Source organism: Lepisma saccharinum, chromosome 10 (assembly GCF_977018435.1).
Source record: "Lepisma saccharinum chromosome 10, izLepSacc3.1, whole genome shotgun sequence".
Taxonomy (NCBI): Eukaryota; Metazoa; Arthropoda; class Insecta; order Zygentoma; family Lepismatidae; genus Lepisma; species Lepisma saccharinum.
The window spans coordinates 30007776-30025630 of NC_139238.1; the positions used below are offsets into that span (position 1 = coordinate 30007776).

At 38.1% G+C, this 17855-nt stretch overlaps 1 protein-coding gene across 1 annotated transcript in view; it reads right to left on the reverse strand.

The window, feature by feature from the left end:
• Positions 1 to 1820: 1820 nt before the first annotated feature.
• Positions 1821 to 17855, reverse strand: part of Jhbp2 (Juvenile hormone binding protein 2) — a 47884-nt gene continuing 31849 nt past the window's right edge. Inside the window, exons 4-6 of the mRNA XM_083129701.1 lie at positions 9417 to 9550; positions 7527 to 7676; positions 1821 to 2213 (exon numbers count right to left, since the gene is read on the reverse strand). Of these exons, the coding sequence (XP_082985827.1) occupies positions 2059 to 2213; positions 7527 to 7676; positions 9417 to 9550 (439 nt within the window). The 3' untranslated portion in view covers positions 1821 to 2058. The remainder of the gene's footprint in view (positions 2214 to 7526; positions 7677 to 9416; positions 9551 to 17855) is intronic.

Sequence of the window (17855 nt, forward strand, 5' to 3'; positions counted from 1 at the left end):
AGGTAGCCATGTGGTTATAATGTAACATATCATATATCAAAATAGACGAAGAATCAAATTTTTCAACAGTGTATGATACATAAATTTTACATTTTTAGTTTTTGAGATATGATTTTTGTTAAAAATAGTGAAAATGGTCAGCATTCTTGGGACGGAAAGCGACTCTTAAGTGTTAAAGACGTTTTAACGGGCAATTCCAGGGGGTTTTCAAACTGCGCAGCAGCTATGAAAAATGTTACCACATTATTCCTCTTAAAGAAAATAATATTTACCTAAGTTGCATTTTGTTTGACAAGTTAACAGACTAATCCAGGGGCTATCAAACTGCGTAGCAGTTAAAAAGAAATATGTCGCCATGACAAAATGCCATGCCATTAATTAAAAAGAAATACTTGTCTTCTTTCCATTTTCTTTAAGAAGTTTTCAAACTACCTCGATCTCAAGTGCAGTGTGTTGGGAAATATTAATACCTCCATAACACATACGTCGTTTGTCCCCAGAAGCCGCAACTTCATATAAATATTTGGGAGGAGGGGGGGGGGCAAGATTGACAATATATTTTGCGCATAATGTATATATTTCTTGAGAAATTGAGGGGGGCAGAAAGTGTCTCTCCCTCCTAAGTCAGCGTCTTGTCCCACAAATAATATAAAAGTATAAAAATATGTAGAACGAAACACGACTGGCTTCCTTTCACACATTCTCACATTTCCAGTAACATATACATAAAATAGTTACGTATTTCACAGTAGAACTGTAGGTACACAATTAATAAATACATATCTATGAAAGGAAACATCCGATCCTGGCTTTTCCAGGGTTATGCAGTGATATGCACTGCAAGAAATAACCATATTTACAGCTACCGCGCAATGGGTTCTTGCCGTACACGGAGACCTCCTGTGTGGCTTCACTCGTCCACGGAGAGTCGGCTATCTACCTATTTATATATCATTGGTGTACATACACTAAGACAAAATTAATGTTTGTTAAAGTTGGAATTATAAGCAGGAAAAGTGATGCAGAATGCACCACTTAGAAAATATGAAAATCGCCACTCTCTTAGAAATGAAGATCATTTATTATTCGATATTAACGTCAGCTGGGAGGAGTGTCTGCCACCTCTGGCGACGTCTCTGTGTGCCTCACATTGACATCGACAATTGCGAGGGCTCGTTTTAGATGCAATTTGTGGTCAGATAAACCAATACGGAATTGACCTTCGAAATGGAATCCTAACGATTGTGCAATGTACCGTACTTACCTACAACCAGGAAACCAACCCTGGTCCCCTTTTTTGTGTGAATTAGAACTAGTTCTACGTTATTTTATTTGTATTAACAATCATTAAAGAAAGGGAAAAGCTCTTTCTCATGTGAAACTGCCACAAATATGGTAAATATTTGACCTAGAATCATCGCGCTTTGTGTTATTGCCTCGTAACGTAATCAACAAAACCTGGATTCAGTTTCTGGTGTCAACTTATTCATGTGTCTTGTAAATCTAATCCCGATGAATGCATTTCTGATAAACTGTGCTTTATTCTTTTACCACCTCGAATACGATTGCTCGAACATTTTTGTTCCTTGTAATGTAATGTTATCAATACTGTTTATAATAGGTAACCTAGTCATTCCTTTTGAGAGAGTTACGTACCCCTCCCGCTAAATCCATTAATGTCAAGAACGTTTGTGTGTATGTGTGTGTGTGAGAGTTAACGTAACTAACGTAACTAATACATGATAAGATACAGTATTTCTAGTATTTGAAGACACACATAAACTGAACGAAATACAGGATAAAAACACCAGAAAACCATGTCTATCATAGTATCTTTTAATGGGGGTATGCTTACATAAATACACATTAATGATGTTATAAATAATAATGCAAACAGTAAACAAGTACTTTTCGAGACCAACTGATTGTGTGTTAATATCTATTTCCAGGAACAAATTTTTGCTTTGTAAAATTCAAAACAACCATGCAAACAATATTAATGTTCTCTTTTATAAAATATATATATGCACAGCTCCATGTCTCTTAGACAAGATGCATCTAGTCGTCCTTGATCCAGTACTCGTATGGGATTCTTTCAAACATGTTATCCATGAATGACCTCATAATGGAGGTCATCTTTGCCTTCAAGTCAGGTTTCATTTCTTTGAGTAATTCTTGCGCGTGGGTGTTTATGAAGAGATTCAATGCGGCTTCTGAAATATAAAGAAAAAAAAATCAACGAATTTCGAATTTCGGTTCAATTTACGCATAAGCATACATGCAATCCTATTCTTGAAAAGAGAAGAGAAAGCTCTGATTGGCTCCCTAGGTTTCACCTCCCTAACCTACCCCTCGCTAAGGCCCTGATATTTTATTACATTCAAGAGATTTCGGAGCGTCATTCATTGCCGGTCACCATGGCGGAGTGGCTAACACAGCGCGTTACGATGGCAGGGAGTTGCTGTTCTTTATGAATATCCCTTCATCATACGAACATAGTGGTTCGGATCCCACTTTAAACTGTAGGTTCAGTCCCAATTAGCGTGTCTGCGCGCAAAAGTGGACTTAAAACAAAGCACACACACACACACACACACACACACACACACACACACACACACACATAATGTTTTATTATACTAATTGTAAATCACTGTTTTGTATCAGTTATTTTTATATGTGAATGACTCTTAAGTTTTACATTCTTGAAAAATTATCAAATTCTTAAATCATAGTTCTAAATAACATTTGCTTTTCAACATTCCAGTATATATCTGTCATGGGCGGGAATAATATTTTAAGTCCAAAATGTTGTATTAAACGAGCAGGAATATCATTGTTAGGTTATGTTAGAAATGGTATTTAACATATATCCTATTTACCAGTTATACAGGCCACTTCAGTGAACCAAAAAATGGACAAAACTAATATTACGCAAAATTGGATTTATTCTACTTTTCCTCCCAGGACAGATACATTTTTAAACTTTTAGCAAGTAGAAATAATATTTTAGCAAAGGATAACTAAAAAAATGCTTCTTTTTCACATAGAATGAACGGTAGAGGAAGTGTATCAAATGCGGGTCCCGTCATTAAAGGTGGTCCTCTATTTCTTCTCTGAATGGTGCTGTAACCTGGTGGCAATACATGGTGCTGATCAGGGTGCGAAATCATTGAAGATTGGTGGGGGGAAGGGAGATCTTAATCTACACACATATGGCTGCTTTTCGCCATGTATGGGACATGTTTATTCAGATGTGCCGAAAACGAGTCATACCGAACGAAAGTGTGACTGTATATGAACAACTTCTTCCTTTTCGTGGACGATGTTCGTTCAAACAGTATATGCCACGTAACCTGCCAAGTACGGCATAAACATTTTCTGGCTTTGCGATTATTTGACGAGCTATGCTGTTGATGGCAGTGTATACATAGGGCGGAAGGAGGGAGAACCTGTACAAATAAATCTGGGACAGTCTATTGTGATGGGCTTAGTGAAGTCATTGCACAACTCATTCAGAAATGTCACCTTCGATAACTTTCTCACCACCATTCCTTTAGCTTAGGAACTCCTTCAGAAAGAGCTAACTTAAGTTGGAACGATGCGTCTCAACAAACCTCAAATACCAACAGCAATGAAGCCCAACCGTGAACGAGAAGTTTACCCATCATCGTTTGGGTTCAAGGATGACCTCACATTAGTAAGTTATGTTCCAAAGAAAAATCGGGCTGTTATATTATTGAGTACCATTCATCATGATGCATCCATACAGGGACATTCTCAGAAGAAAAAGCCGGAAATAATATGTTATTACAATAAAACAAACGGCGGTGTTGATAAAATGGATCAGATGGTTAGAAATGATTCATGTAAGCGGCAAACTCGTCGTTGGCCTTTTGCGCTGTGGATGAACGTAATGGATATAGCCGCACTGAATGCATTCACTCTCTTTGTGGAGCAACATCCTTATTACTGCAAGGACGTGAAGAAGAGTAGAAGAAAATTTTTGAAGGAGTTGGCAATGCAGCTGACATTACCAAACATGGAGAAACGAGCACAAAACCCAAGTCTCCCCAAGTCGACTGTGGAAGCTCTCTTACGTTGTGATGTGATTGCTGCTCGTTCTGACAACCGCACAGCAACGAAAGGAAAGCGAAAGAGATGCTTTCTCTGTTCCCGTAATAATGACAGACAGAGTGCAATTGTTTGCGTGAAGTGTAAAAAAATGTATGTGGTGAGAATTCTAAAGTATTCTGCACTGAATGCAAGTAGAAACTTAAAACCTGCAGCCGTGCGCTAGAGAAAGAAGTGTAGTTTATGCTGTTACATTAGAACAAAACTGCAATTTTTTAGATCTGTGTGTGTCCTTTTGTTGTTGCTATAATGTCCATTGTATGATTGAACATAAGCAAAATATTTTAGGGATAATCACAAATATTTTTTTGTGAATATAGATAGAAATCTAACTTCCAAATACACTAATTACGTACTAATGTTGAAAGAAATAACTTTATAGTGCTACTGTAAAGAACGTTGTGAATTCTGCTGCATCTGACAATAAAAAAGTTAAATATGTTTTTATTATTATTTTTTTGTTTGTTTGTAAAAGGATGGGAGGTAAACGTTAGAATAGATCTGTTAGAACTTAGTGTGGATAGAAATAACTGGATTGGGAGTGCGCAAGACAGAAAGAGGTGGGTTTTATGTTGCTTCTGCGATGAACCTTCGGGTTTTGTGATGCCAGAGAGTTAGTTCATTTGTAAAAGTTGTGATAAAATACGTGTGGATATCTCAAAACGACATTAATATGTGATTTCCTTATCTTGTTGTAGACAAAATATGTATTTGTAATTACTTTTGCTGATATATTTTGATGGGGTCTACCATCAAAATATTAAAGTAGTAAATATTTTTGGGTATGCGTCCTAGGGTTAATCCTAAATATAAGAGCTAACTTTGCATGTTAATTGGGACAGGAATGCGTGATAAATAATTAGGACGAAGATAAATACACTTATGACCTTGAAGTGGACCCCCACGCCGTTCCTAAAGTGGGTCCTCCGTTTTGTTGTGCCACAAGCACAGAATGTGTTTTGGCCCAAATTCTAATCATTGGATTCTCGTACAGGTTCCGAGAGAATAGATATGGCGAGAACAGGGACAAAAGTAAGAACAGGGAATGAAAATAACAAGGAAACATATATACGAGGGTGGTTCAGCATGCTCCGCCCCTGACCCATTTCCAGTAATAGTAGAGACCTGTAATTTTATATGTAACATTGTTCATTCTTTAGACTAATATCCACAAAGTTTCAAGAATTTACAACAATTTCTCTTTTCGTTGCACGTTGATGATCAGTAAGAAGTGTAACCACATGTGAAACAATGGAAAAATCTGAGGTCCGAGCAGTGATAAAATATTTACTCAAGAAAAATCTAACACCGAAAGACATCCATGCAGATATGGTGGGAACTCTTGGAGACTCTAGCCTTTCATATGATCTAGTGAAGAGATGGTGCCGTGAATTTAAATGTGGTCGGCAGACCTGTGAAGATGAGCATGGTGGTGGCTCATCTGCAACAGTGACCACAGCAGAAATGATTACAAAAGTGCATGACATGATTTTGGCAGACCGGCGAGTGACTGTCCGCCATATAGCAGACACATGTGGCATCTCAACTGGCAGTGTGAATTCAATTATTCATAATCATTTGTTAATGAAAAAAATCTATGAACATTGGGTCCCGAGAATGCTGACGGTCAACCAAAGGAGGACACGTCGTGTGACAAGTCAGAACCTGTTGCGGACAATAAAGGCTGACAAGCCAAAGTTTCTGAAGAGATTTGTTATGATGGATGAAGTGTGGGTTCACCACTTCGATCCCGAAAGTAAACGCCAAAGCATGCAATGGAAACACCCCCATTCTCCACCCCCAAAGAAATTCAAGGTTTAACCATCAAAGGGCAAAGTGTTCTGGGATGCAGAAGGAATCCTTTTGATAGATTATCTCCAACAGGAAAAGACAATCACAGGTGTTTATTCTGCAACCCTAATTGAAGAATTACGTACTGCCATCAAGGAGAAACGCCGCGGAATGTTCGCCCGTGGTTTGTTGTTCCATTGTGACAATGCTCCCGCCCACACCTCCCAAGTTGCGGTGGCTGCAATTCATGCAGCAGGGTTCGAAATTGTCCCTCATGCCTCTTATTCTCCAGATCTGGCCTCCAGTGACTTCCACCTGTTCCCGAACATGAAGAAACACCTTCGTGGAAAACATTTTGCCAGTGATTCCGAGGTTATGGATGTTGTGAATGCTTGGTTGCAGGACCAACCAAAAGATTTTTTTTCTGCTGGGATTGAAGCACTGGAAGGCCGATTGGAAAAGTGTGTTAATGTTGCAGGGGACTATGTTGAAAAGTGACAGTGATTTGGTTTTCCTACGAGGGTTCCTTCTATGTCAGGGGCGGAGCATGCTGAACCACCCTCGTATTCTATCCGAAAGAAAACGATGGGCTTGAAAAAAAATATACGCGTAGCAGTATGAATGACGTACCCAGAATAATGCAACAGTCTTCCATGTTTTGTTTTTCAGCGTACATCACTATAATTTATGCTGTTGCTGTTATTAATTGTACTAAATTTAGGCCAACTTTAGGAACGTTCTTTTTCAACGTTCAAAATTTCTCAACTTTCAACAAAAAGGATTTTCACAATCAGGCCATCGTTTCTTGCTATGGTATTTACTTTGGCTTGATGATTTCCTTGATATGCGAAAAAGAAAAATGGGGTCCCGCATTTGATACACTTCCTCTATTATACGAGTACAGTATATATTTAAGAAAAACAGGGTGCCAGAAAAGTCACGCAACCAGGACTTCGGTAATTTTTGTACCAAAGGCAATAGAGACATGAACTTTGCACTGGGTATTTCCTTTATCTATGCGGATATTTTTTAAACATTATACAAGAAAATCATGCTCTACATTAACGTTCTGTATGGGAAAAGGTTACTAATGTGGATAATAGTATTTGTACGAAGTAAAAAAAGAAACATGGATAAGAGACAGCTATGGCGTCGCTTGCAATAATTTTCTATGTGTATCGATGTTCTATGTAGGTATTTGAAAAAAGCGATGTATTTTTACGCATTTTATACGTACAGACGGGGTATGAAGAAAGAAACGTACGTTTTTCTCGAAATTTCGAGATGTATTGGGAACATTGGTCGGGTCAAGGGATAGTAGCCTACAACATCTGGGTTATGTTATTCAATCAATGCCAAGATGAATGAAAAAAATTGAAATTTATCTTGCAAGAAACTAACCTACCTATCTTATCGCTTTTTTGTTCAAAAGTTACGTCCATTCAAAATCTCGGTTACGTGACTACACGTATCCCTGTAGGATAATCGTGTGCTTTCTTCTAATGTTTATACTTTATCATTGTTGACAATGTGTTTGGAGGTTCTCTGTACATTTCTGATAATTCCAATCTCCATTTAAACCAAGGCACAGTAAAACTTACGTATAATAGCATTCCCGTTGTGGATGTTGTCTATACCCATCGAGATATCCTTTACAACGAAATCTAATCCTAACTGGTTCACCTTCAAGTATCGTTTGCCATTCCTGTGCTCCATGAAGGCGTTGAAGTCACACACTGCTCGTACTCCCTCTATAAAAAATAATTAAAAAATAATAATATAATAACAATAATAATAATAAAATGTCAACACTTGAACAGAGAGTTGCAAATTTTAAAAGCAGTTGTTTCTTTCCGGTTTAAAATGGTTTCTACTCTATTGGAAATTTCAATAAATAAATAAATAGGGCATATTAGAAATATTTGAGAACTATTTTTACATAGACCTTTGTTTAAAATATGATTTCAATAGCTTGGAATATTTTTAAGCATGTATAAAAACAATTCGCGAAGTCAGCAAAAATCAAATAAGTTGCTCAATTCGAAGTACAAGATTCCTATAAACTCGTAAGCCTACATAAACAATTACCTTTTAATCTGGGGCGGGGCTCTCTGTAGTTTCGGGGCCTCGGCCGAGTGGCCAGGTTGTCCCTCTGTGCCGAGTACTACTTCAAATGCCTAATTAATGATATTGGACTTCATTAACAACCCGAACAGTATACAGTATCTTATTAGTATGTCTGCTATGTCTCCATTATTTTCCATCATATGCATCACTCTCATGTATGCTGTATACAGTGACGGCGCCAAGGGAGGTGGGGGCGACTCCCCCTACCAAACTAGAAATGCCAAATAAATAAATTATCGTTTTAGCTCAAATATGTACGTATGTCTGTATGGTATTTAGAAGTATACTAAACGTGACTGCTCCCAGATAACATTCTCGTTCCTGCTTCTCTACTAATTTTCCCGACTGTAGCTACCTGTATAGGAAGATATCTAAGATGTTCCAAGAACTATAGAACACGCAGAAAGTTTTAAGGGAGCACTTCAGCTGTTGCAAAGAGCATTCGGAATACCATTTTGGGACGGAAAATGGTGATAAATAATTGTATTGACCAAGGGTGTCCACCACCCTGACATAATCCCCATAAAGTATTTAATTACAGCAGCGTGCCTACTACTTGAGAGTCACTTTTTAAGCTCTGCTGAGCACTACTTGATTTGGCCCCTAAATTTCTGACGGATTAAATACGGTACACCTCCTAGCAAAAGTTACTTGGAATCAGCCAAAGTAAATGAATCACGAAGGAAATATATCCTCATTCCCCTTTCCCTCGCCTCATCGCACGTTTTGCAGCAAGGTGGCAAGCTGTAAGCTTTTTTTTACATGTATTTTGGAAAATAATGTACATGTTGAATTTTATATTATTTTTAAGAACCCCTCCCCAAAAAAATTGATGTTTCGGTCTGCACCATTATCTCCCCTGTGGCAACTCCTGATACCTGATACTGATTTATTTTCTTCAAGGAAATTAAGTTCAAATGGGACGAGGTTCTGGCTCCCCACATCTCCCCCTTTGCCCGAAATCGTCTACATAATGTACCCAAATGATGTGTTCTCTATTCGAAGTTTAGTAACCCTCCCTTGCATAGACACACTTGTTCCAACCGTCCTGCCATTGCTACAAGCAATTCTGAAGCGTCTCAATTGTTCAAAGGTCTGTAGGTGCCATGTCAAGCGAGTAAGGCGGCTGCGGCACCAGAGGGATGTGCTTCTCAGCCAAAAATCTGACTTTGCAGACACATCCCACTTTCCCAATGGCATTTATGGTTGCCACATCTTTTGTATGACCGACCACACCAGCATCATATATATGACAATATGATAACACCATGTATATTTGGTACACATATCTTTGGAAAAACTGTGACATGCTCAGATATTAATTAAAATGATGAGTGAAAATGTCTGCAATGTTCACAACTCACCATAAATACCCCAGTAGTCCCCTCCTCCAGACGATTGGACCACAAGTAGTACTCCAGAGCTACGGTAGGAGGCGGTTGCCTCGATCCGTGGTATGTACAACTGAAGCTGGAATCTCAGAGCGTCTAATTTTGTCCTGAAATTTATCCATAATTAGGAAAATGAGAAAAGGCCTTTTATCCATGTTTTTTTTTGGTAATACTTCGTACAATTTTTTTTTTACACCTTAGTAAGTTTTTGCGCATACTGAACGTTCTTTAATATCAACATAGATAAAGTTAATACCCAGTGAAAGTTGTTCATGTCTTTATCGTTGTTGTCATTGTGTTGTTTTCTTGTTTTTTCTTTTTTTAAAAAGTTACATACGTTCAAAATCTCGGTTGTGTGAGTTTTCGGACACCCGCATACAGAATCTTCGTCTCATTCAATCAGTTTTAACAAACACGAGTTTTCACATAAACACCTAAAATTAGTTTGAAGAAGAGTTGCATTAGAGTACATTAGAGTTTGGTTTGAGTTGCTGTTTTAAGTCCACTTTATGCACAGTAAGGCAAATCTAGACTGGACCTAGAGTTTAAAGTGGGATCCGAACAACTTGTGCCTCCACCGGGTATCGAACCCGGGACCCCTTGATTACAAGGCAATGACGCTACCACTGCGCCATGGGGGAGGCCCTAGAGTAAATTAGAGTCGAGCCAAGCGGCAACCTTAGAATCCCTTCCCCCTGAAACAGGATTTTTATCAAAGTAACCGTTCTGCGCTGTGAATGGGCGCCGGCAATTAGCTTGACTCCGATATAGTACAGTGGGATGCATACGCATTACCAAACAAATTGACCAAAACCATGTTTATTCTCCTTGATTTACACAATAAGAGCATCAGGAAATGAAACAAAACGCCAAACAAGTTGCTGACAACTTATGCATCTGCATACTTAAAAATGCAGTCCTAAAAAACACGTATGGACAATTTTCCGAAAAATACTTGTGCATCCCAATGTACGTAGATAAATAGATAGATACATATATTGTAAGATCTCAATAGCCTTGAAGTGGTTCGGAAAAGTTGCGAAGGCGCTAGTTTGGTTTGATTGATTTGGTGTTTTAAGTCCACTTTATGCGCAGTAAGGCTAATCGGGACTGGACCAACAATTTAAAGTGGGATCCGAACCACTTGTGCCTCCATCGGGCATCGAACCCGGGACCCCTTGATTACAAGGCAATGACACTACCACTGCGCCATGGGAGAGGCCCGCGAAGACGCTAGTAACGGGTGTTCCATTCACAGCGCAACCCGGAGTTGGGGATAGTACAACTTTTGAACCGGAAGTGGTACACATATAACCCTTATACCAAATTGAAGCCTTATTCGTGCATATATTTTTAAACCGGGGAACAATGATTGGATTTCATTAGTGTCCACGCAGTGTTGCCAGATGTAACGGGGAGTGTAAATGATTTTCTTTACAAAGCATGAAAATGGCACATAACACACATGTACGGACATGCCGTCGGTAATTTTCACTTTGGTTAGGTGTATTAGCTCGTCATCTATGGCAGTGAAAAAATAAATGTTAATGTAAGACCATTTTGTTATGTAAACGGGTCTTTCAAGGTGATGTGTACACTAACGAACTCTAGGGTTAAATATAAGAAGTAGAGATGACGTCAGGCGTGATCTGATTGGTGCTGCACAAGACGAGCTCGAGTGTTCCAGAGCTACCAGGAAGGCTGAGGCACTCGAGTTCTGGGTAGCACGCCGATCTGATACACTGCACGTACACTAGCGTTATTCCTGTAAGGTAGAGTTCGTTAAGTCTAATTGGTATTTGGTATGTCTCTTTAATGTAACTTAGATGAATTAATGGAACGATAGAATGGTTCCAAAAGATTTTGTTAACCTTATTATATTTTTCAATTTGGTTTCAATACTGGCAATAAAACTCATGTTAATATATATAACTTCATCTGGTTTATTAGAAACATGCTGTTTTTGATTGTAACATCTGTATTTTTCAATGAACATTCTCGAGACGCATAGGACTATCTATAGCATGCTCCACTGCGCGGTCACATCAGCCTCGTTTCCTCACGTGAGTTTGGAAGGCACCGAGGATGGTGATAAGAGAGAGCATGGTTGATCGTGTGTTTTCAGAGGCATGTTCATTTGACCTTACATACCAGCGGTCGGTTTGCTCTGCTCGTTACATTGAAAAATGCCAGTATTCAATCTGTTCTAACAAAAGAAAAGGAACATTTAATTGATTAGGGAACAGAAGGGGGGGGGGGAGATATGAAAATTAGAATTTATTGTCCATTTTTTTCCACTACGAAGTGGATGTAAACAAAAGCACGTGTTCTGGAGAAAGCCAGTGCAGCCCTATTGGTGGATTCTGGCAATAGTCCCTCCGCAGACCTTTTGCACCCTGATAGATAGTCCATTCAATGCCGTCTTGAAACTAGAGTAATACAGCATTGTATGCTGTTCAAAGCATTTACTAGCCTTATCCTTGTTTATGAATTCATAACCATTCTTTAGTAAAGCACCTATGGTGACATTCACTCATTTAAATTAACGAAATTCCCGCTACTTGTCCGTCACTCCGTGTTGTGCAGTGTTGCAAATTCGCAATATTAAGTACAGTCTATAATCTTGAAACACAGGACTAGACAGAATCAGAAAACATGATTTACACTGACAGTAACTGACATGGGAATCTCTAGATTACACATGTGTTGATGTATATACCACAAACACGCACACACTACTTTCAACTTCATGCGTTTTATCTAGAATGGTAAAATCAACACACTGCAAAAGATTGTAGCGAAACCTTTGAGAAAGCCAAATTGCTTGGTGCAAATACAACCAGTGATGCTTAAAATCGTACGGAATATTAGTTTAGCATTTATTAAATGATCCACCTATGCTTCCTTTCCTTACTTCCCACATAAAACATGCTCAGATTTCAGGAACCTGAATTCCCCCAGCTTGTCAAAGAAAAATGCCAGATGCATACACTGGCAACTGCTTCCAGGAAGGAATTTGTAGAGGGCGGGGACACAAGCTTTTGGCGTTACAGATGGGCAAACTGTGCCATTCAGTGTTGCTACCCGACCTTTATAGAAACATCGTTACAATTCGGTAATATTCCAAAGCTGTTATCGTATCTAATTGCTACATAGCCAACTTCGCAACTACAAAGTTTTATTAATGTTCCAACACGCGTGTACGTAATAAGACATTCACATTTCTTGTATCTAATTCATAAGGGAAAAACTAACATAGTTGGAGACACTACTTCTGGTGGTCAAGAATCTTCCGAAACACTATTACCCTCAAGCACACGGCTATTTATAGCTTTCCTCCCCTCGACCCTGCAAAACCTGCCCTCCCTTGCCGTGTGGTGGTTCTCGAGATTTTGCGTAGTGTTTATAGGTTGTAGTAAGTATCATTGAATGTTGATGTGGCTTCAATGGCAAGTGTTACAAAACATCTACATTTGAAACCTTGTGCAAGTGGCGATACCAAAATTGCGGGGAATCCAGAGTATTGTGTTGAATCGTTAACTTCTGAACAGGTGTCTTAAAAACAAGGATTTATGCGGTCCGCAAGGAAATTCAGCAGAACAAAAACGCGGATGGCACATTTTAGCCGATTTTGTACTTGCTGCCGTCAGCAGGAAAGTGGATGTTTGTTTTTCATGGATATGAGTTTGTCTACGCTGGTTAAATTATTTCATGATTCATTTGGTTTATTTTACTTCGCATTTCTGCCACACTTGATTAATCGCGAGGATGAGGATGAGTGATGATATGGTGAAATTGATGAAATAACACTCACAAAGAACATCCATGCCCAGGCCAAGATTCAAACTCGGGACTCCTGGCGTCGTAGCGCACAGTGATAACCACTCCGCCAGCTGTGTGAATTCTTCTTACATGGTATATTACCATTGACGAGAACTGACATCGTAAGTGTTTACCTCTATTTTATTATATTTTCTTCATCTCTCGTATTTACAACAGTGTTCATTTTAAAAACTAATATTTGCACATTTTTAAAAGCCACTTTAGTTTCGAAACGTTGTGAAAAATACTGACACTGAAGCTAACACGTGCGCTAGGAGGGAGGGGCAAGTGCTGGCGAATAGAAAGTGGGCACCGCGCGCATTAATACAAATTTCGGTAACTTATTGGCCACACCTACTTCGTTTTAAAGCTGGAAACAGTATAGTATTAACGTATGTTTCTAATTACAGATACACTATTTGCAATATAAAGAAAATGGATGGTGTGAATTCTTTATTAACCTTAGATCAGGTGGGAGACTCGGATCTCACGCAATATCGTGAGCCTTTTTCTTCAACTCGTAACCAGCGATCTGAAGGTAATGAGAATAATCCTATTAAGGTACTCGACCAAAGAAATGTAGAGGTACAACCTAGTTATAGGGTTCCTATCAGGACTTCCTGGGTAAATAGACGCCCTCGTCACAATTTAATACAGTTCTCTGATTCAGACGAAGAAGCTAGGCTTACTATTAATGAAAGAAGTAACAATAGTGTTATTTTTCCTGATGGTGTGTTAAACAAGTTAACTAGTCATATTGCACAGAATACGTTAGTTCAAGCTATTGCTGATGTTCCGCCCGTGGTATCCGAATCTTCAGATAATATATTTCAATTTTTGCTAGCAATTGAGAAAATTGTAGAAAAGGGTTTGTTTCCCTTGAGAGAAATCATGTTGTCAGTGTTAAATAAAGTGGGACAAAGATTGTATAGTTTATGGTTGACTTGTATATCGAAGAACAGCATGTGGCGAGAAGTTGTAAGGAAAGTACTAGATACTCATGTGACGTTTTTGGGACGTGAGAAGCTCATTACGAACTATGTATTATGCAGGCAGGATAATTGGGAAGACCCAGTAGAATTTTTAGAAACTAGATTAAGGAGAGCCCGAGTTTTGCAACTTGAGTGGACAGATGCGGAATTTTGTGCCTTGTTGGTCGAAAGACTATTGCCTAGATATTCCGAGAAATTTCTTATAATGAGTGAAGTTCCTGACTCTCTTGAAACATTCAAATCGAGTCTAAAAAAATATGCAAAAACATCATGTTATTGCAAGTGAATTTTATGCGAAAAAAAGACAGGAAAAACCTGTTTCCTTCTCCTTGCCTAAAGACAAAGTTCCTATACAATGCCGATTTTGTACAAACTTTAATCATAAAGAATCAAATTGTCCCCTTAAAAGACAGACTTATATAATGAAGAGAGATCTTTCGAAAACTATAAATAAACAGGAGATGCAAGCTGTTTTCAATCACTGTTCTGTGGAAAAGGTACCAGTGTTGGCTTGTATTGATACAGGTTGCTCTGAGAACATTATTAAAGACAGTATTTGGCAATTAATTAAGGATAAAAGAAATTTTCACGAGCATGACGTAGATATCAAAGTTACCGTGGGTAATTCTTCCAGTTTACATCTTAATAAGAGAGTGACAGTTGGAGTTCAAATTAATGAAATGTCGTGGCCAGTTGATATGTACATTGCTAAAAACTTACCTGTAGACTTAGTTCTTGGCCTAAAATTTCAAATTCGAACTGGAATGAATATAAAGTTAAGTGATGGTGTAGTGCAGTTAAAAAGCAGCAATAAGTTTGTGCCAATTAAGTGGAATGGTGATAGTTTACTTAAAGGATGTACAATATTTCAGGAAAGTGTTTCTACTCCTCAATATTCAAATGGGCAGACGATTCGTCAAGCAAGTGGATACGACGACCGCCGGGAACAAGTTGGAGTCCGGAAAAGAAGCAGACCAGGAACCCGAGAACACTTTGGCAGGCCTAGAAGACATCAAGGGACACATCTGTGAATGCAGACTGGAAATATAGGTTATTATGAGCAAGAACTAGGTAAGCTGAAAAAGGAATTTTCTGACGTACTTACTGATAATGATATAGGATGTATAAGGGATTATGAATATCATATAAAGTTAAAAGATACAACTCCCGTTAGAATAAATCCATATCCAGTAACTCGTGAGAAAAGATTAGAAATTTAATCAATTGTTCAAGATTTATTAGAAAAGGGAATTATAGAAGAGTGACAAAGTAACTATTGTTCACCTTGCTTCATAGTGAAAGGTAAAAACAATAAAAGTAGGCTTGTTTGTAACTACTCTGAAGTCAATAAACATATACTATTTGATGCCTTTCCTAACACGGTGTTAGAGGAAAGTTTAATGTCAATTAGCCAAGGAAATGTTTATAACAGTTGGGCTGAAAAGTTCGTAGGCTGACTCATAGATGGCGTTACTAGAATTAAATCCATGTGATTTTTACTTAGTACTAACCTTCAAAAGATACGTGTATAAATTTCACAGCTGTTGGATAATTAGTTCGTGAGATATAGCATTGTGAGTGAAGCAGCTTTTGTTATTGTGAAAAAATGGATAAAAAAGAATTTCGTGTGTTAATAAAGCATTGCTTTTTGGCGAAAAAAATACTGTTGAAGCCAAGGCTTGGCTTGCTAAACATTATTCGGACTCTGTACCAGGAAAATCAACCGTTGAGAAGTGGTTTGCTAAATTTAAACGAGGCGAAATGAGCATCGAAGACAATGCACGCAGTGGATGCCCCAAAGAGGCTGTTACCGACGAAAACATAAAAAAAGTCCACAAAATAATTTTAAATGATCGTAAAGTGAAGTTGATCGAGATAGCTGAGACTTTAAAAATATCAAAGGAACGTGTTGGACATATTGTGCATGAATATTTGAACATGCGAAAGCTGTGTGCAAAATGGGTGCCGCGCGTGCTGTTTCATCAAGACAATGCACCGTGTCACAAATCAATGAAAACGATGGCAAAATTATATGAATTAGACTACGAATTGCTTCCCCATCTACCATATTCTCCAGATGGCCCCCCCAGTGACTTTTTCCTGTTTGCAGACCTTAAAAGAATGCTCGCTGGAAAGAAATTTAGCACTGATGAAGAGGTAATCGCCGAAACTGAGGCCTATTTTGAGGCTAAAGAGAAATCGTACTATAAAAATGGCATCGAAAAATTGTATGACCGCTATAATCGTTGTATCGCCCTCGAAGGCAACTATATTGAATAATAAAATCGAATTTTGTCAAAAAAATATTTTTTACTATGTTAGCCTACGAACTTTTCAGCCCAACTGTTAGTGTTTTAGACATAAAAAAGGCTTTTCATCACATTAAATTAACTGAGGATTCGAAAACACTGACGGCCTTCGGGACCTCCTCGGGATTTTACCAGTACACTAGATTTAAGCAATGGGGGGTCACCATCTCCCCTACTAAAAGTCAGTTCATGAAATTAGAAATTCAATATTTAGGATTCATTGTTAAATCAGGACAATTATGCATGGACCCAGATAGAATAACCGTTATACATAAACTTCCTCCTCCTAAAAATATGAGAGGTTTAAATAGACTTTGTGGGTTTCTCTCTTACTTCAGCCGATTTATTCCAAATTTTCATGAAATAATGGCACCTTTGTATGATTTAAAGGTTCAAAGGAGTTAAATTTCAGTGGGGACAGGCTCAACAGTCTGCCTTCGACAAACTAAAGCAATGTTTTGAAGATTTTGTAGTTCTGAAACTACCTGACCTAAATAAACCCTTCACAGTACAAGTGGATGGAAGCTTAAAGGGCTTCGGATGCACGTTGTTCCAGGAAAATGAACAGGGTCAACTAAAACCTGTTTATTTTCATTCCAAACGGTTGAAAGAGAAACATAAATCAAAAACTATATATGAAATAGAATTAATGGGTTTAATGTTAGCTATCGAGAAATTTGGTTTCTATTTAAAATTAAGACCATTTACGGTTCAGATGGATTCTCTGTGTTACATGTGATATGATCCATATTTTTTTGTGTGACGTCATCAGTAGAAAATGTGTCACTAATATATTTATTTTGTGAAAGAAAGCGTAACTTCCTTGTTATTCTATGTAATATTGCGCCTTATTAGTAATTTATATCTTTTGTTTAATGTTTATTGTATTTTATGCTACATTATGGGTAATTTAATGTATCTTCATGTTTGCGAGAGTTCACTATACGAATTTGTATTTCTAAACATGTATAGATGTCAGTTTTGTTGTAGTATCCTTTTGTAGATAGTGAGTGATTCATCTGTACTTTAATCTGTGTTCTCAAAAATAGTATAAAAGCGAGGATATCGCGTAAGAATCATCACACTTTCGCCACGGATCGTCGAAGCTTTTTAACTTAAAAAGAACTCCTCGGTGTTGTGCATACATCCTGGTATGGTAGTTCGGGGCGCAAGCTAGGCCTATGTGAACATAGGTACGCCGATAGCCATGCATTGATGATATGCACAATACTGCAACCAATCTACGTTAAATAATAAAGCTAGCCTAAGGAGTAATTTGGAAATAAAAG